The sequence below is a fragment of the Lissotriton vulgaris genome, chromosome 2_1 (genome assembly GCF_964263255.1).
Source record: "Lissotriton vulgaris chromosome 2_1, aLisVul1.2, whole genome shotgun sequence".
Classification (NCBI taxonomy): Eukaryota; Metazoa; Chordata; class Amphibia; order Caudata; family Salamandridae; genus Lissotriton; species Lissotriton vulgaris.
The window spans coordinates 393,109,682-393,130,394 of record NC_141687.1 but is presented as its reverse complement, the minus strand read 5'-3'; the positions used below and the strand labels follow the sequence as shown (position 1 = coordinate 393,130,394).

The 20,713-nt window shown below is 44.8% G+C and overlaps 1 protein-coding gene across 1 annotated transcript in view; it reads left to right on the top strand.

Annotated features, from left to right (window-relative positions):
- The window catches only part of TRAK2 (trafficking kinesin protein 2), an 845,826-nt gene that overhangs the window by 611,853 nt on the left and 213,260 nt on the right, over positions 1 to 20,713 (top strand). Inside the window, exons 19-22 of the mRNA XM_086955254.1 lie at positions 7,337 to 7,470; positions 12,430 to 12,450; positions 12,755 to 12,848; positions 13,680 to 13,741. Of these exons, the coding sequence (XP_086811380.1) occupies positions 7,337 to 7,470; positions 12,430 to 12,450; positions 12,755 to 12,848; positions 13,680 to 13,741 (311 nt within the window). The remainder of the gene's footprint in view (positions 1 to 7,336; positions 7,471 to 12,429; positions 12,451 to 12,754; positions 12,849 to 13,679; positions 13,742 to 20,713) is intronic.

Below are 20,713 nucleotides of genomic sequence, written 5' to 3'. Positions count from 1 at the left end.
AATTACCTACATCTAGCCCTTAGAGTCATAGGGCCAGATGAAGGTAATCCCAATTTGCCTATTCTTAAATACCGAATTTTACCAATTCGGTATTTAAGAATAGGTAAATGGGATGTAGATATATTTTCGGTAAAAATTACCGAATCTTTAAGATTCGGTATTTACCGAATCGGTAATTTACCGATTCCTTAAATTCCTGATTCAATAAATTACAGAATCCTTAATTTTGGTCCCTACATCAGGAAAGCCTATTACCGGTCGGTAACGGCCGAAATTCGTTAATTTTGGCCGTTACCGACAGGTAACAGCCTTCCTACATCTGGCCCATAGTGACTCAAAAAGTTGCTTTCGGTAAAATGTGCACTGAATCCACAATGCAAGGTGGAGGGATTTTTATGGGCGTTTCTTTCCACTGAACCCTGCCACAAACCTGTCTCACTAACCAGCAGCTCCCTGTGATGTTCTCAGCCCTAAAGCACTCTAGCTCCCCTGCCAAGCACCTCCAGCAGGCAGACAGTTCTCTGCAGAGGAGGTTCTGTCGGTTCTGGAGACAAGAGTTGAAGGCCAACACTGGCGTGGATCTCTGACAGGAAAACAATAAATCTGTCTTTTCAAGCAGGGGATTTTTTTGTTTCTTCCTAAGCAGTCAGAAGTTTGGGTGTTCGAAGAGTAGATGTAGTCAATCTTTAGTGGCCATAACAAATGCTTATGCTGGTAAAACTCCCAGGCTTCCCACCCCCACTTTTCTGGCAGTATTATGAATGTCTTTTTTTTGGTAGTGTTTTATGGCGCAGAATTTCTTGTAATTGTAATTCACATTTATAGAGCGCGTTATCACGTCCTGGTCTCTAAGCGCTTTGAGAGAGAGCCCTACCCAAGCACATGAGGAGATGTAATAGATTAGATTGAGCCGCAGGCTTCCGAAAAAAGAACTGGTTTCAACTTCTTCCTGAACGGGAGAAGGGCGAGTTCCTTACGTACATTCTCCGGCAAGTAGTTCCAGAGTTGGGGGATGGAGGTTGAGAAGGCTCTTCCTCCTTTAGAGGATAAGCTAAAACTGGGCAGACCAGCAGGCCGGCCTCCGAAGACAGTGGCACCCTGCTAGGATTATAGTTGGCTAGACGATCTCTGATGTACATATGGGCTTGGCCATAGATGGCTTTATTTCTAAAACAGCTTTTTACATTAAAAATTCAAGCTAGTGGAACCTGTTCCACCCACATGAAGCTTCTCGGTTTCCCAGCTCAATCCACGTTGCTCCCAGTTTTAGCCCCTGAACGATAATGGAAAATAACTCATGAGCAAGCAATTAACTGAAGCATCCTAGAAAACATAGGCAGCCCAGACCTTACTTGGCATGCTCTACTCTGGCAGAAAAAGGGTATCACCTATTCAGTCAATCGATCAATCAATAAACTCGGATTTGTAGAGCGCGGCTAATCACCTGGGAGGGTATCCAGGCGCTGGTCCTATTTTATTCTGATATTTTATTCGTGAAGGGCTCCTTCATCTCTGTTAATGGCTGTGTTTTACTACCCCTGGAGTAGTCATGTCCTTTCTTGCACCAGTGCCCATAGCATCACTGCTACCCTACTGCTCCTGCCTTCTTCCCTGTATGTGTGAGCCCTCTCTACTTTAAGCTGCAGAGCAGAGTTAATAAAAGGTATAACATGTTGGGGACTTGAGCCTGCAATGTATAAAAGGTGCACATTGTCACTGGCATCTAACTTCACACATGATCTTTTCAGACCGGTTTCTGTACACTCTCAATTGGGTTCTGATAGTTACAGAATGATGGCCACTGTATTGCTCTAGCAGGAATGCTTTTTACTGCATGGCTGCCAGAAAGATGGGCAGTCTAAAACAACATATTCTGTTTTAGAAGCAGCTGCAATGAGTTTATCCTTCGCTTTCTGTATTTGTATGGTTGGCAGTGGTGTGTTCATGCAATGACAAATCAATTTGTCAAATAAAATATCTAAACTTTATCAGAGTGAATGGGGCTAGACCTAGTCAGTGGACTGCAGCTACAGCTGAAATCAAAAACCAGAATGGACAAAAAACAGGGGGAACACGCCACATAGATCTCTACACAGTAACACTGTAACATTAATGCAACCACAATCCCCCTGTTACCAGCGTCTTAAATCTATTTGGCATGTCTAATTAAAAAAATTAAAATAATAATTTTACCTCATAAAAGACAGACAAATGATCCAGGTGCATTACGTGGCAAACAGTCGCACTATCTGTCCAAGGAGGCGAAATCAAATTGTCACCTTCTTTACCAGATGACTGCCCCTGTAATACTTTTTTACCATCCCCAAGTACACTTCTTATATTTTATACGTTTTTCTGTTGATAGATTGTACCTCTAAACATTATGTTATGGTTTAATACATTTTTCTAGGAAAACTCGAGTTTACTCTTCTTCTAAAACATATTAAACTGTCACATTTATTAAAAGTTTAAAAATGTAAAAAGAAAATAGACTCTTTAAAGTTGCTGTCTGTGAAGTTCCAGCTTCACTCACCTCTCATTTTTACGCCTCGGCTACAAGTTGGCCAGATCATTTGTTTCCAGTAAATGCTTAGTTGTCATTGATGATTGGATGACTGCTCATGATTGGATGACTGCTCATGATTGGATGTCTGCTCATGATTGCATGACTGCTCATGATTGGATGACTGCTCATGATTGGATGGCTGCTCATGATTGGATGGCTTATGTATCTATCTCTTCTCTGGTCTTGATTTATTAACTCTCCTCCCTGTTCTTGTCTCTGTCCCGCCCAGGAGCATTTAAATCTTGAATTGTTCTGACTGAATGTGTTGTATCCTTCGAGTGCATACCTGAGCGAACTCATTTTTTCTTTTTCTATGGAGCACCCAATTAGAATTTTTTTCTCCCTCTCTCTGTCTCTATGTCCCCTAGCCCTCAGTCCAGGGCTTCTCAGGGAGGAGGTAGGTTGAGGTTGTACCCAGGCTCATTACTCAAAATACATCCAGCATCCCCATTAACTAATTGTCCAGTCAAATACTTGGTTTTATGTAAAATGTAATGTTTATGTACGAACAAAAAGTATAATACGGCAAACCACAATTAACATACACAGACTTCATAAGGTATGCATGCTAGGGTTACCCGAGTCCGCTCTTCCCTAGGGACCATGATTATTTCCCATTCTTCTGAGGAGACATCCAAGCTCAAGTCTTTGAATTTCCACTATGGCTTTGAGAAAATTAAAAGTGCCCCGTGCCGTAGTGTTTTTTCTGAGCAAGTTCTTAGCCGCTGTGGCTTGAGTTGGGTGTGGAGGACCCAGGTGCGCATCTGTGGCCTTGCAATGCAGAAGTCTGGATGCTGTGGTCGAAGCGGCAGACATCCATGGTTGCAGGCAAGGAGACAGATAAGAATCTCATACTCTGCTCCCAGGATCCACTCAGCAGTCTCTTTCTCCTCACATGGTCCTTTGGTCTTCGGTCAGGCTGAACGTGGGGCTCCAGGCTCTAGGTTCTGGAGCTGTCCAGATCTTATTCTATCAGTCTCCATTACTCAAAGTAAAGCAAGCTACTTGGATTCCTCTTCTCCCCTCCCCATGGAAGACAGTCTTCTAGTGCTAAGCCGCCTCAAATCACGCTCCCCTTCGGAACCGGGTCCCTCCTTTATCTCATCCCGCGTGGCAGACGCTATTAACCCGCTGGTGAATCAGCTACTTAATACCTCCCTCTCCTCAGCTACATTGCCAATAAAATGGAAACAGGCATAAATCGTACTGCTCCTAAAAAAAACTCAGACGGACCCCACTAAAACGACCGATTACAGACCAACTCCTCCCAGCCTTTTTAAAAGTGCTGGAGAAACATGTCAACTAACAGATATCTTCGTACTTGGAAAGCAATAGTTTGCTACATGCTAGCCAATCTGGTTTCCGCCCCAGCTACAGTACTGAGACAGCTCTGCTGGAGGTAGTCGAATCCATCAGACTCAGTTTGGAAATGGGTGATTGGACGCTGCTGGTTTTATTAGATCTACCAGCAGAGTTCGATCTGATCTCTCACTACATCCTCTTAATCGGTCTCCATTCTATGAGAATAATGGGGCAGGCCTGAGAGTAGCTCGCATCTTTTCTGGAGGAGAGAGGACAAGTGGTGTGGTATCACCCTTTTTCTGCCAACTCCCATAAACTAAGGGCAAGAGTGCCACAGGCCCAGCCCTGAGCCAGACTCTTTTTAATGTTTATCTCACTCCCTTGGCTACCCTGGTTGAATCTTTTGGGGCAAAAATCATGTCATATGTGGAGGACACCCAACTGCTTTTCTCCTGGAAGAATAGTGAGGCTTTCCCAGGCAATAAAATCCGTAACTGTCTCACATCGATTTTTCAGGTGGCTGTCCATGAATCAACTTAAATGTAATGTTGGAAAGACCAAGCTCTTCTTCTTCGGTGTAGAGGCCGAGATATCGTGGCAGTCCTTTTTGTTTTTGGATACCCCCACGCTATCTCAATATCTGGTGGTGAAAAACCTGGGCTTCAAATTTGATTTACAACTGCTATTTAGCACCCAAGTTAATTCGGTGGTGGGTGCTTGCTTTGCCCTACTTGGCGTATTTAGGAAGTTCCTGTATCTACTTTACTTTACAGCTAGACAACAAGTGACAATACCACGGCTTGACTATGGGAACGGACTCTACACAGGCTGCAGTTGGTCCAGAATGCAGCGGCACATACTATTTTCGAGCTCCCCCGTAATTCCCATACTACTTGTTGTCTTCAGAGACTTCACTGGCTCCAGGTGAGGAAGAGGATCACTTTTAAACATTGCTCATTACCCAGAAAGCTCTCCACTGAACTGGCCCGGGCTCTCTACAAGATAGAATTAAGTTCTATACCCCCCAGAGAAATCTCAGTTCTGAAAATCTTTGTCTTGCCAAAGTTCTGCAGGTCAGAAAGGCAAGGTCAGGGGGGCAGATCTCTCTCCTTCCTGGGCCCTTCTCTCTGGAACAAACTTCCACTGACACTCAGATGCATTAAGTCGTCACCAGTGTTTTGAAAATAAGTTAAGATCTGGCTCTTTTTCTGTCCCCGGCTCGGCCCTCCTATTTTCAGACTGATTGCCGTTCTGAAGTAGCGCCAGGACACTTCTTGGAGGAACAGTTGTGATTTACAAATTATTTACATAGACATAGAGAGATAGTGCAAGTGTTCTTGATTCTCCTGGGTGAAGTACCATCTCCCAGCAGGGAGACTGGAAGACCTTCAGTTCCCAGTACTGGTCACAACAGGCAAAAGTCATGTTGAACTTCTTCACACTGATGTACAGATTCAGTTTGATGATTTGGAAGCCTCACCTCCACTTTTTATAATCCTTTTTCAAATCAAAAATGTGATTTAGTGTTTCAGTCTTTTAATTTTGTGTTATGGTTTTTGCTCCCTTGAAGTGCCCTTGCCTCTATCCTGTCCTTTGTCCAGAAAGCAGTCTATCACAATTGCTGTGACTACAAGTTTGATAGACCCAAAACATAGACCATGTGAGGGTCTTGAGGTTGACACTAGATGTCAACCTCACTGCTATATGCTCTGCAAAAGGTTGGCAAAGGACCCTAGTCTTACTCTTTATATGATTCTCTTATCAACCACACCCCCTACCTGTGATATGCCCAGGCATCTTTGACCAGTGAGCTTCTCTAGAATCAAAGATCCCCTTTGAAGGGCCTTGCTCTCCCTTCCTCCAGTGTGTGTGTCCCACCCAGTCATCCACCATTCTTCTCTGGGGTACTCTTCATCCGTCACATTCCTTCTCCGGCAGGCCCTGGAGTTCCTGTTATGGAACCCATGCCACTCATAGGCACACATGCATCCTCAGGCATGGATGCAGAAACATATGTGGCCGTCCATATAGGGCATCACTCACAGGCATACATACATACCAGCACGCTGTATAAAACCCTCATGCTTCATCCATCCTGATTTAGACAAAGACTGAGCTAAGCACATAGTAGCAGAATTTTGCTCGACTAGGCCCCACTTCCATGACCAATTTAAAAAGGCCTGGCTGTATTTCTAATGAGTTATTACAAAATGGCATGCTGCTACCACTGTGCTCATGCTACATAGCTCTTGGTGAGGGATGGAGCCCTTCATAGCTATGAGAGCAGCACATTGTGAGAGACAAGCCTATGGCATGGTGCAGACATATTATCCGTGTTCACCCATGACCAAACATTGTTACCAAGGATCCAGACATCGCCATAGCTGGGTGTCACTCAAAGCAGGGGTTCATGCCTATTACCGTGTGAGGGACTTCTCCGCTCAAACCCCAATATTGCCAGCCATGCACGTGCATGCGCTTTGACACATGCATTTACAAAGCCAATAGAGAGGCTCTTTTTAAAATATTTGTCTTTGTTGACATTTTTTATTTGATAATACGACTATATATTAGAAATGGAAACCGCACATGAACAATAACCAAGGGTTGGCACTGTTGACTTACTGTGCCATTCATCTACTCTTGGTCTGATCACATATAGAAGATGAATGCTTGATTAACATACCAGGAATTGCCATCCGGTTGGCACGTTGTAGAAAGGCTACTGTCCCTGTGAGTCTCCGCTACAAATGATGTCCAAGCTTTAACAGTTATGTGAGACACAGCACTTTTGTTTGTAGTATGTACTCACTTATGACATATGTCTCTGAGTTACTACAGTGAAGCCTCTATAATTTGTTTTGCATTTAGATCTTAGCTTGATCCATCACTTTATATCAGGAGTTTACAGCACTGGTCCAAGAGGACAAAAGTCAACTAGGAGCTTCAGGATCTCCCCATGAGATAAATGTACTGGCAATCACATGGGCATGCATTTATGTAATGCATAGTTATCCTGACAATCTGGTGTGACTCCAACCCCTGTGCCCTCTACTTCACTCTCCTCCAGTTAACGGTCTTGCTATTTGCTCTGAATGAGCTTTGTAAACCTATCGACATATGTAATTAGTCCTGATTGTTTGCTGACTTTGTTGCCTTCACAAATGGCACTCACTTGCTCTCTATATTGTATTCATATAATAAATGTTTGACATGCACTAATTTGCCTAGATCCATTGCTACCCTTTTATTTTGTGTACATTGTCCTTATTGTTGTGGAATATTAACACAACTCTCATTCAAATAAATTATGACAGATGCATTCCTTTTAAAGTTTGTAACCTATTTACTACGTAGAATGCTTAATACCATGCGTAGTACCTTGTTTGTGTGACAATAGCAAATGTCTGTCAGTAAAATACATAGTTTAGGTCACAGACTGAAAAAAGGTGTGATGTCTTTCTGCAGGGCGCGAGTGAACACCTTGTTATATCCCCCGGGTACTGCATGACCCGATGCAAGGAGAAGATCGCTGTTACCCTTGACCAGGACTTCTTCGGCTGCTTCTCGAACGAAGCCCGGATATCACCCTGTCCGACCAGGTCAGCTTGAATTCCCAGGGATCCATGTGAACACAGAAGGGAAGTGATATACTCAGACCTAGAGGATGTGTTTGTCACTGATGATTCTCAACTCCTAGCTACTTATTAACAAAACAGGCATGTGCCCAGTGTCACATGGTTTTAAAAAGCCAACCGAAGCGGAATGGGCAACTCATTGGGAGTCCAACTCTTTCCTTTCCGAGACCACTTCAGTGGGACTTTGCATGTCCTCTATAATCCTACTCCTTATACTTATGCTGAACGGGTGGTCCACCAACTGCGTGCCCCAGGCTATGTGGATGAAAGGTGATTTCACAACAAAGAGAAGACCCTACTGAGTTCCAGGGAACAGGGTACTATCGACAAATTGAGCCAAAGGAAAATCCCTGGACTGTGTACTAATTGCTCTGTACCTTCTATCTTCATACATACAAATCAATCAGACCTTACAATTATCATACAGTATCAGGCCAACACGAAAATATGACGTTTACAGTCTTATGTTTTTATTAAAATCTTTGTATCCAAGGTTAAAAAACAGACCTATGTCTGTAGTACTTAAAAAAACAATTTGTTAAACACTTTTGTCAACTCTAATACATGAGAATATGTACATGTGCAAATTTACAAATGGAAAAATACATTGATGTAAGAAAAAAAGCAGAGAACGGTCATAAGAGTTACACAAAATATATTCTACTAAGTTCCACAAAACAACCCCTTTCCACCATAGGTAATACGTTTTCCCTATTCTTGTTTAGGCATGACCCAGTATCCTCTTGTAGATATGATACACAAGTATACAGATGGTAATTAGGATCACAGTAACCAAAATCCAGGTATATCTGTTCTCTGTTTGGGATCTGGCTGGGTTCTATTTTATAATGCGTCGACGCGTTTCGGTGTTCTTAACTGATATGTATACACCTTCATCAGGACCGCTGTATACGTGGGGTTCATCAGTATTGTATATCTTTTTTTCCAGGAAGGTATATCCTTTATTTTGGTCGGTATCCCCCGTAATGATAAGACAGGTGGAGCTACCTTTTTTTTTAATTCTTCAGGACGTCACTTATTCTCTTTTCAGAACAAAGGTGAAAATCCTGTTTTGCATCTCTATCAGACAGTGGTATACTTCTTAACTTTTGGTGCTTTTCTTGTGTTTGGCAGGGGCCTTGTAATTTTCTTATTTGGGTTTCTTTCATGCACTATCTTGATCTGGATATCAGTTAAAAATATTTCTTGGTTAGGTTAAAACTCGTAGCATCGAGGTATACCGTTTTTCTTTCTGCGTGCCAGCGAATCGGATATGTTCAGAGTATCGGATGATCCGCGCGTCTACCTCGTCTTAGAAAGACGAGGTAGACGCGTAGATGGCCTGATACTGTATGATAATTGTAAGGTCTGATTGATTTGTATGTATGAAGATAGAAGGTACAGAGCAATTAGTACACAGTCCAGGGATTTTCCTTTGGCTCAATTATGTGGATGAAAGGCACAGTCTCACTAATGCGACTCTTTTTAGCCAGTTAAATGCAGATACTATAATCTCAGCAGACATTCAATTAGCCCTCCTTCAGCAGGATCCTTTACCGCCCCTAGTATTTTTCCTACATAGAAACATAAGAGTCTTGGGCGGTGGCTGAGATTCCATATAAACATCTAAAGGCCTTGGACTGGAGAAATAGTGGCAATGCGTTCTCAAGGCGTGTTTTTAAAGTTCAAGCGTAATCCCACCTCTGGCCTTTTAAATGTGCATTCAGGAGAAATGGAGCATGTAAAACACCTGCAACCACCAGCCTTTGTACCAATGTAATACAATACAACCATAGACATGCAGACATTCGCTGTCATGTCTGTATTAATTTACTACGTATACTTTCATGATGTCTGTGAACTCGGGTACTTTTATGCAATGCTTCCATAACATGAATAGAATAATCATTGCATGTAACAGCACAATCATCTTAAATCAAAACCAATCCATAAATTTTGTCTATTTAACATTGATTAAGTTCTTTTTCTATTCAATGTTCTTATCGATTAGACACAGTTTGGATTTAAAATGAATAAGCTGTAGGGTTGTTTTACGCATTATATAGAGCACCCCTACCTTCTTTTTCCTAAATTGGGCCAAAACCCATTTGGTGTATTCATTGTCAACATCTTTTCCTGATGCGATTGGTTCAACCAATTGCATCAGAATAAGAGGATGGGAGTTGGTGCTAAATTCGCTCCTGCTCTGTGTTACCAGGAAGCCCCTTTCTTTGAAAAAAGTCTTTAAAACAGGACGTTTTTTTAAAACAATTAATTACCGGGTAAGGTCCTCAGCCCTCTTCGCGGCCATCCCATTGGAGGCAAAAAAGGTCACATAAGAAGTTTGATACCACATAATGAGTAGGAAAGATGGAAAAGACCAAAGCTATACTTTTTGGTCATAAAAAGGAAAGGCACCAATGGTTCCTGCATAAAACAACGGTAGAGGAAGTATCCTCTTGTAGATATCTAGGAATGCACATCTCATCTAATTTGGATTGGAGAATGCATTTAGAAGTTGTAAAATCCCGGGTGTTACCAAGTATAGTAATGTTGCCGACGTTTAGCCACTGGTTCTGGAGGACCCACCATGGTACCAGTCTCAGATGTGTTTAAGGCAATGGTTCAATCAACATGCTAATATGGTTCTGACATATTATACATGAGTAGGTTTCAAAACTGAAATATATTGGAGGGCCGGTGTTTCAAAGCTGTTTTGAACTTTCGAAATCTCTATGATACAGGCAATCAGAACTGACCAAGACTGCTGTCCTGACATTTGATAGTTTATTCCAGAGAAGATAAAATTCCTTTTTATTGTAAAAATGAACTCTTGAGTAGTAAGCTGAGGTGGGAAGCCAGTCTAAAGAGATATATAAAAACTATAGTTGTTTTTTTTTTTAGACTCTCCCACCTTGAATGCTCCTTTGAAAAATCACACACTTAGAATTACATATGGCAATAGCAATGATGTCACATGAATATGACTTCAAATATTTCCAAACAAAGTTCTCAATGTCCTCCTTTCTGATAGATTCTCGGAGTAATGATGTGAATTTTCTGCATATTTCTATGTTACCAGACCAAGGCATGTAATATAGAATTTTCAAACTTATATTTGATGCAATAAGTGTTGTTGGGACGTTTTTACAGAGGGTAATAAGAAAGGAGATTCCTCTTTAGCTGGATTTCATAGAACCATAAGAGAAGAATAATGACTGGACATGTAGGAAATTTAATGTTTAGAGTATGTTATATAGAAATGCCTTTGTGGATACATTTTGATTCGTACAAACTGGTGGTTTTACCAAATTGTTTAAATATAATGGTCAATTCCTTTTATTTATTTTTTAATTTATGTTGTAAAAGTTTAATGGACTATGGTCCCAAAAACTGATTTTTTGATTTCAATGAGTCAAAAGACATGTTCTTAAAACTGCATTGGCAGCTGATGATAGGACAGTGGATCACGCTCTAGCCTTTTCCCAAACGTGTTGCACAATGAGGTGGATATCCCCAGAAGCCATATTCGATCTCTCAGTCTCTTATATCACAGCAGCTTCTGGTAGTAAAATGCTGATGACCTGGACTGGTCAAGGGCCTAAGAGTTTGCCACGATTTAGCAATGTCAGAAACTCAGGTCACCAACCAACTGTACACAACCTGACTAGGTGTTCACCAACCAGTCCCTTACTTCAATATGCACTGCGGCCTCCACGCTCAGCTTGGAGTCATGTACAGATGTTGCTGCTTTCATACTACACATTTCCCTACGTTTGGGCAACACGTTGTCTTACGTAGGACCTGCATAAAACATAAATGGCAGCTTTTCTCCTGCCACTTTCTCCCACCTTCCCTTGCCTTTTTTTTATAAAGTCCCAGGGGCGGCAGTGCAGCTGAGTCTCATGGAGCTGAAACATTCCCAGATCTTGATTCCAAAGCTCACTCACGTCATATTTTAAAAGGTTTCAAACTATGACCTTATAAGCAATCGCTTGACATTGCAATCAATACTACAAATGCAAAACAGCAGAAACCTGTGTGCAAAAACAGAATGGTGTCCATGTTTCTTTAAAAAAAGTATCAACTAATAAGAAAAAGGTATTAACGTGTCTTTTCAAAATGAGTGACCTGGGCAAGCAAGGTGAACGTGGTAAGATGTGTAGTGAGAAATACTAGGTTGTAAGGGTTTGCTAAGATGGGTATATTTTGCCTGTCAATTTCCAAAGAAATGACAATTTATCACAGGTTCAGTTCCCGGAGTGTCCATCAATGTTTCAACCTTGGAGGCGTGAAGGGGACAGCGGCAAGGGCTGAGATGGTGCACGCATTTTATGTTGGAAGATAGGGGGTATTATAATCTATCAGGGGTCCTTAGGAAGTCATAAGTGCACCAGTTAGTGGTTTAGAAAAGGATCACTTTAAAGATAAAATTAACTCTGCAGAATCATAAAGTGTTCGTAGAACCTTAAAGTTGAGGAATTAAAGCCATGCGAACGTAGGGTCCACTCCAACCTAATCCCTAAGGGGACCAGTTATCGGAGCCTCTGGTTAAGACTTTTAACGAGATTGTCTGTAGTATTGATACCAAAATCCATTGGAGCACTAACAATATCAGAACTTGTGGAAGTATGAAGCAATGTCACTAGGAAACCATGATGTATATTTGGGACAAATTACCTGCCTGGCGGTCACCTGGACGCTGCTTTGTAAAGTAATAAGTCCATGCTCCAGCTGTAGACTCCAGCATGAGAATATGGGTTTATAAAAACAAAAATGGCGCCCTGCGCACATGATGTGTTTACATGGCTGCATGCTACCTGGGTTCAGGAAGGCTTTGGTTATGGATGATCCACTAGCGCTGCTCTGGCAAAATCTGCTACATCCTTCTGGTAACTCTCGTTTTTTTTCTTCTGATCCCAGGTTGGAGGTGCACAGTGAGCTGTAAGTACGTTTATGTATTGAACTTTCCTTGTTTTTAAGTCTTGGGTAATTCTCTTGAGTGATATAAGCTCACTATTGAGTGGAAGGGCCATTGTGAAAATGTAGAGTGATTGTGAATGGATAGTGTTGAGAAGTCAGTAGGGGCCAGGCAGTGGGGAAGACTCAGTCGCATGTCAGTTGCAGCTCATTTGACTGTCCACAGCCCTTCTGGCCTCGGGCTGTAGGGAGCGCTCATGATTTTCCCGCGGGACAGTGTGCTTTTCTTGGGTGGATGTCACAATAATCTGAGTGATTTCTTTTCTAGGGAGGACACTGTGAATGACTTGCAGGAGCAGATTTCGAAACTGATCACACTGTTGGAGCAAGAAAGAAGGGAACATCGTGAAACGCAGAGACGTGTGAGCAATTGGTTTGGTATATTTGGTCCCTCAATGGGATGGATGCGGAATCAGGGAAGATACTAAGTTTAACCATGTAGTGCCGGGCATGGTGGCTCTGTGGGCTGACACATCCACTCCAGGGATTTGTGTTTTTCCTCATAGTCACAGGTTCGAGTCCCAGCAGGTCCACGCAGCCTTTAATCCTTCCGTAGTTGATAAAATCAGTACCACTGAGTTGGTTTACAATAATAATTTGTTATTCAGTGCCAAGGCACCACAAAGGGTGAAGGTATGCTTTATAAATACATATATTATAAGACCTGGGATAAAGCCGCACCGCTGCAGCCAGGCCTCAAGCTGTTCTTGGTAGAGCTCATGCTCTCTTCGAAAGCCCCCTACCCTGGGCAGCTTGATCTCGGTGGGTGGGACGGGTGCTGAATGCCTCTGCTCTGCCTTCACTTGGCCAGGGCAGGGTTTGTTTCACGCCCGGCTCCAGAACTTGCCCGCCAGGCAGTTTGTTGATGTGCACCATATTCCTTCCTGCCCCTGACTCCACCTCCAAATCCAGGTAGGAGAGGCCTAGAGGAATGGCGGCAAGTTTTAAATATTGTGAATTATCTTGTATTAGTGGCGGTTGCTTCTCCTTGGCCAGGAGGACAGCAGCAGGGTTGGGTGCGAGTGCGGGTGGGCCCTTGACGCGTGGGCCTTGAACCTGGCTTGGTTTACACATATGTGCTCCAAGTCTGCTTTGATTATTGGCCTAGCAACAGCTGATCCTTTACATGAAGGGGTGGGACTGGCTGCTCACCATTTCATCAAGACTGGACCTCCTTTTCTCTTTCTCTTCAGCTGAAAACATTACACAATGATCTGACCCAGGAGCTTCAGCAGAAGTGCAACGCAGAGGTCAGGTACTGCCAAGGCGCGACTCTCAGCTCACGCTGCTATGTCTGTTTTTACCTGCTATTTATTTAATACTGTCTTTGTCGGTGAGGGGTATGTTAAAGATAATAAGAACACAATGAAACCAAGAAACATTATATTGAATGCCAGCTAAAGTCCACAGGGTCTTTCCTGTCTGACTATTTCTTGTCCCCTCTAGCTGTGTAATTCAGAGGTTTCCCCCCACAATTTTTCACCATCATTGGCCTCCCACGCCTCTTCCACTCATGCATTAATTTCTGCCACATCTCCATGGTGTCTGTGACATTTTATCCCTCACATGAATAAAAGATGCTCTATTTCTCTAGAGGTTTCCCATATAACTTGTTCACTGGGTACACTTCATTTTACACACACCACCTATTCTACTATTTCTTCCCCATAAAAATGTGAATGTTTGTTCTCAATCTCGGTTACCTCCAATGTGCACACATTTAGCTTCTGGGGCTTGTCTTCAAAGGACTTGTGATTTAACTCTGATGCCACCTACCTATGTTCTGCCTTTCATCTGTCCTCCTCCTCAGGCTGTTTTAGCCTAAAGACAAGAGCGCAGATGTGGCCTCCAGACATGGACAGTCTGATACCGATGAGGCCCCCCAGTGATGTGCGGTAATACCTCTCCCTGTGCACATAAATGTTCCTCTTGCTCCCTGTGGGACGGGGTCTCATTGCCTAGGCCCCCTTCTATTACCCCCATCTTGATCGTCTCCACAGACCTTCGATGGGAATCCATATCGCAACAGAAGCCAGGAGTCGTTCATTGACAGTCACAATAGAGGAAACCAAGAGCCCTAGTTTATTTAGAACACCATAGAAAGACAACCATGATGAGATTCTGAGAAAGTGCAACTTTGAACAGAATTCTATTTATCTTATAGAATATATGTGTCAGGTCTTACCGGAATGTTAGCAGCCCAAATTAGAAACACAGATGCCACTAACCTGTTCCAAAATGCCAGCAGGGACCGCAGCTTGAAGAGGAGCCTCCCAGTTCCCTCAAACACTAACTCCTCCAGTGCGATCAACACAGCTAGGACAGGGAGCACTCTGGGGAAAAAGGGAAGGGGACAAAATAAGAAAGAAAACACTGCTGATGGGACACTCGTCTAGGTCTGGTCTAGGGTATGGGATTCCTCTGGACACAAGACTGTTAATGAGAAAAAAGGAGAGTCGAGTTACTAGGACACAATGCTGACACCTGCACATTAACTTAGAACCCTTCTCATGTCGCACTTACTCGAGGTCCAGCAATGTTTGGACAGGAGTGAAGGACAGCAGCGCTTATCACTCAGCTGTCGACTTGGGCTGTTCACATCACAGCTCGTAATTGCAGGAATGTCGTGTACCCTGTAATAGCTCCTCACAGGAAAAGGTAACAGGCAGTGAAACTTCCAAGCAAAAATAATAATCAGGGGAAAAAAAGTACGAAGTATAAGTACAAGAAGGCAGGCAGGCTTGGTAGCAAAGTCGCGCTGTCTAACCAAGAACCTTCCTTCCTACCTCTCCTTGTAACATGGTATCTGGCATCCTCCGTGCGGGAAGGAAAGCGTCCGCTCGACAAGGTCTCTGGCATCTTCCGTGCGGGAAGGAAAGCGTCCGCTCAGCAAGGTCTCTGGCGTCCTCCGTGCGGGAAGGAAAGCGTCCGCTCGGCAAGGTCTCTGGCGTCCTTCGTGCGGGTAGGAAAGCGTCCGCTCGGCAAGGTCTCTGGAGTCCTCCGTGCGGGAAGGAAAGTGTCCGCTCGGCAATTCACTACGGCAAGGAATCAGGAAGATTGACAAGCACCCTCCTCTTCCTGGGAGGTGCTTATATGCACGCAGCCATTTGCAACCACCGCATCACCCTGACCCAGGGCGTTCTGGGAGTTGTAGTGTAGCCGTTGCGGCGATGTCCATTCTTGCAGGGTTGAATGACACCTGAAATCGCTACAGAGCCCCCTCTCAAGGACTGCCGACTCAGCGGTCGACCGGGTTTACCCGGATGGTTTTGATGGAACTGAACCAACAGGTCGGGACAGTGGAGGTTCTGCACCGGTTCCCATGTCCTTTCCTCGACCCCAAGTCCCTTCCAACCCACCAAGTACTGCACCCTACCTCAGTGGATCCTAGAATCCAACAACTCTTGCACTTCGTACTCCTCCAAACCTTCCACAAGCACAAGGGGGGATGGCAGGGCAATCTAGTGTCAATGGGACAGGGTTGGAGAAGGGACACGTGAAACACTGGGTGTACGCGCCAAGAACGGGGGATAGCCAGCCTCATCGCTGCAGGGTTGATGACCTCTTCTACACTGTAGGGCCCTATGTATCTAGGTTTCAGTTTATTGACTCCCTTGAGGTGTATATTTTTGGTAGACAGCCACACCTTGTCCCCCACTTGATAGTTCGGCTCAGGACTGCGTTTTTTGTCAGCGAAGCGTTTCTGCGAAGCCTGAGCTGCCGCTAAGTGGTTTTGTGCATCCAGTCTAACCGCCCGTAAGTGCGCATGATGTTCCTGCACACTAGGGAGATTGGAGGTAACCGGCCAATCGAAGGGCAAGATGTTCGGATGATATTCCAAAAGGCAAAAGAAAGGTGAACAACCCAGGGTCGAGTGCTCTGTATTGTTATACGTGAATTCGGCCAACCATAAGAGGGTAACCCAGTCTGTGGAATTCGTTAAGGAAAAACAGCGCAAGTATTGTTCAACTGTCTGGTTGAGGCGTTCTGTTTTTCCATCCGTCTGGGGATGGTAGCTCGTTGAGAGTCTGGCATCAATGTCCAATGATTTATAGAAGGATTTCCAGAAACGGGATGTGAATTGTGACCCACGGTCGGTTATGAAGATGCTAGGAAGACCGTGGGCCCTGATTAGATGTTGCAAAAGAACCAGTGCCAACTCTGCAGATGTCGGTAAACCCTCTAATGGCACGAAATGACCCATTTTGGTCAAGTGGTCCACCATCACCAGGATCACAGATTTTCCTTGACACAAGGGCATTTCCACTATAAAATCCATGGACACCGTGTGCCATGGTTTGGGTGGAATGGGTATAGGGCGGAGTAGCCCCATCGGCCGGGTATGTTGTGCCTTACTCTGGGTACACACAGAACAGTTTCAGATGTATTTCTTCACGTCATCTCTCAATGAGGGCCACCAGAAGGAACGCTCCATTGTGGCGATTGTTTTGTACGTACCCCAGTGGCCTCCCAGCAAGGAGTCGTGTGCCCAATTCCGTATTTGTACTTGCAGACTAGATTCGGGTATGAATAAAGCGTGACGATAGTACAATAGTTTGTCGTTCTGTGACCGCCACTGGGGATCTTCCTTAAGCCAAGCGTCAGCATCGACGTCCGCCAATGACTCTCTGAGGTCCTCAAGGAAGTCCAAGGAGGTGAGCAAGGCAATCGTGTGTAGCGGAAAAGCTTTTTCCGACAAGATCACGGGTGGTTCGATGTTGTCTGTTGTCTGGTCTTCGCTGACGTCCAGGTTGCAAGAGAGGGCGTCAGCTTTTCCGTTTTGGGGACCAGGGCGGTATTTTATGACAAAATCATAATCCGAGAAAAAGAGGGTCCATCGGAGTTGACGAGGAGTAAGGGCATTGGCTGTCTTCAAGAACAGCAGGTTTCGATGGTCAGTGTAGATCTCAAAGGTATGACAGGCTCCCAAAAGGTAGTGTCTCCACTCCTCGCATCCTCTCTTGATGGCCAGCAGCTCCTTGTCGGTAATAGAGTAATTGACTTCACTGGGGCCCAGTTTCTTGGAATAGTAAGCAACCGGGTGGATCTGTCCTGTTGTGGGCTGTCTTTGTGACAGGACCCCTCCTGGGGCGTATTGTGAAGCATCGGTTTCCAGTATGTACGGGAGTTGTGCATCAGGATGACGTAAGATTGGAGCCTGGGTGAATCTTTCTTTCAGGTATTGGAATGATTGTTCAGCGTCCTCACCCCAGATGAAAGGAACATTTTTTCGTAACAGACTGGATAGGGGATGTATAATCCTGGAGAAATCTTTGATGAAACGTCTGTAATAGTTTGCAAAGCCTAAAAAACTTTGCACTGATTTGACGTTCTGAGGGGTCTTCCATCTTGTGATGGCCTCCACCTTCCCAGTCTCCATCTGAAAGCCATTGGCATTGATCACATAACCCAAAAAGGTTACTTCTTGCGCATGAAACAAGCGTTTTTCCAGTTTAGCATATAACGAGTGTTGTTGCAGTTGACTCAGTACCTCCCTTATGTGCTCAACGTGTTCTTGGATAGTATGTGAGTACACGAGGATGTCATCAATGTAAACCATGCAGATGGTGTCTAGCAGCCCTCTTAACACCTCGTCCATAAAATACTGGAAGGCTGCTGTGGCGTTGCAGAGCCCGAATGGAATCACCCTGTACTCAAATAGGCCGAACTTGGTCCGGAAGGCAGTCTTCCATTCATCTCCACGTTGGACCCGGACTAAATGGTAGGCCCCACGTAAATCCAGCTTCGTAAAGTATTGAGTTCCTTTCAACTGGTCCATCAGGACCGAAATCAGGGGTAGAGGGTACCGGTTTTTCACCGTAATGTTGTTGAGGGCCCGGTAATTGATGCACATTCGTAGTTCAGCACAATCCTTCTTTGGGATGAAGAAAAGGGGCAAGGATGCGGGAGAAGTGGAATGACGAATGAATCCGGATGCCAGATTTTCGTCTATGTAATTCTTCAGATATTGGTTTTCTTTTTCTGTGAGGGTGTAGACTCTCCTGCAGGGAATAGCAGCACCTTGAAGAAGCTCAATGCAGCAGTCATAGACCCGGTGCGGGGGTAGGTGTGTGGCTTTCTGTTTGTCGAACAGAGCCTGAAATTCCAAGCATTCGTCTGGCAGGGTGGTCTTGTTACAGGTGACGTCTGGTACACATGCCGTGGCCAGGAAGAGTGCACATGCATTGTCTTCTTTTTCTCCTGCGGATATAGGGAGAGGAAGTCTGCAGTGTTCTTGACAATAAGCAGAGTTCAAGGATACGGTGCGTGCAGTCCAGCTTACGGCAGGATCGTGTAAGGTCAGCCAGGGCATCCCTAGAATCACACGGAACTGAGGTGCCGCTATCAAGTCGAACTGGATATACTCGGAGTGATCCGTCCCGTTCTGCATGAAAAGAGGTAAGGCATGCTTCACTACTGGTCCTGAAGTTAAGGCGGACCCGCCCACTGCTTTTACGTTCTCGGGTTCTTCCTTCATCTCCCAGGATACCCCCATAGAGGATGCATAGTCGATGTCCATGTAGTTTCCGGTGGCTCCAGAATCTAGCAAGGCATCCACTGGTGTAGCGGCGTCCGAAGAAACCCACAATGGCACTCTCAAATTAATATGAGCCACCGCTGGCATTAATGTATTAGCGATTTGTGAGGAGATCGAAGTACATCGTTCGTCCAACCCAGTGATCTCCTTCTGGTTCGGACTCCTCAGTTTTCCAACGACTCTTTTGTTCCCATGACGGCTGGTCTTCGAGGAGGCGGGTTTCTCTTGGGTTGTTGGGCCCTTGCTCTGCACTCTTTTATGAAGTGACCGCTCTTCCCACAATACAAGCAGAGCTTCATCTTCCTTCGTCGGTCGCCTTCTTCCATAGTAAGGGGACCTCGGATGCCCCCTATATGCATCGGTTCTGCCCCATCTGTACTCTTAGGGTGTTCCTCAACAAGGGGTTTTGGTCTAGGGTACCATCCTCTTATCTCTCCCCTGTTCTTGTCCCCTCGTCTCTCCATTAAACGATGGTCTAATTGCACTGTGAGGTTGATCATCTCCTCGCAGGTCGCCGGTAGTTGGACCACTTGAGAAAGGACATCTTTTAGTTCTCCTCGCAACCCCTGGTAGAACAATGTTGTTCTCTTCTCCTGTGGCCAATCAGTCTCAACCACGAGACGGTTAAAGGAGGTGATATAAGTCAGTAGGTCCTGCGACCCTTGACGTAGTTGAAGGAGTTCTCGATCCAGGGTCATCATATGTGACTTACAATCGAAGAGTTTCCTCATCTCAAAACAAAAATCGGTGAAGCGGTGGAGCACAGGATCGTTACGTTCCATCAGTGGAATGGTCCAACTTGCAGCATTCGTGCCCATATATGACATCATGAAAGCGTTTTTTGCTGCTTCGTCCTGGAATACAGCGGGTTTACACAGAAAGTGTAGTCTGCATTGGTTTAGAAAGGTCTCAAATTTTTTGGGATCTCCATAGAACCTCTCCGGAGGGGCCAAGGGTATGCCCATGTTTTGTATCACATGGACAGTAGGGGTCTGATCTGTAGGTGAGGGGGGCGAAGGAGTGGCTGTAAAGAACCCACCCCCTGATGCTGCCGGGGATTAAGAAAGGGGCACTGTTTGCCCTGGCGGAGGAAGAGTAGCCTCTCTGATATAAGACCCACCACCTGGGCCTTTGCGCATTATGCCTGCAACTCCTCTGCGCATAGTATTCATGTCTCTTTTGAGATCCTGGTTTTCCAACCTAGAAGCATGCACTTCATGCTGTAATTCGTTAAAGCTCTCAAGCAGTGAGGCTAATACCGCACTAGTATCCATGGTCCGGGCTGAGCTTCTAACTTGGGCTTGTCAATCTGTCAGGTCTTACCGGAATGTTAGCAGCCCAAATTAGAAACACAGATGCCACTAACCTGTTCCAAAATGCCAGCAGGGACCACAGCTTGAAGAGGAGCCTCCCAGTTCCCTCAAGCGCTAACTCCCCCAGTGCGATTAACACAGCTAGGACAGGGAGCACTCTGGGGAAAAAGGGAAGGGGACAAAATAAGAAAGAAAACACTGCTGATGGGACACTCGTCTGGGTCTGGTCTAGGGTATGGGATTCCTCTGGACACAAGACTGTTAATGAGAAAAAAGGAGAGTCGAGTTACTAGGACACAATGCTGACACCTGCACATTAACTTAGAACCCTTCTCATGTCGCACTTACTCGAGATCCAGCAATGTTTGGACAGGAG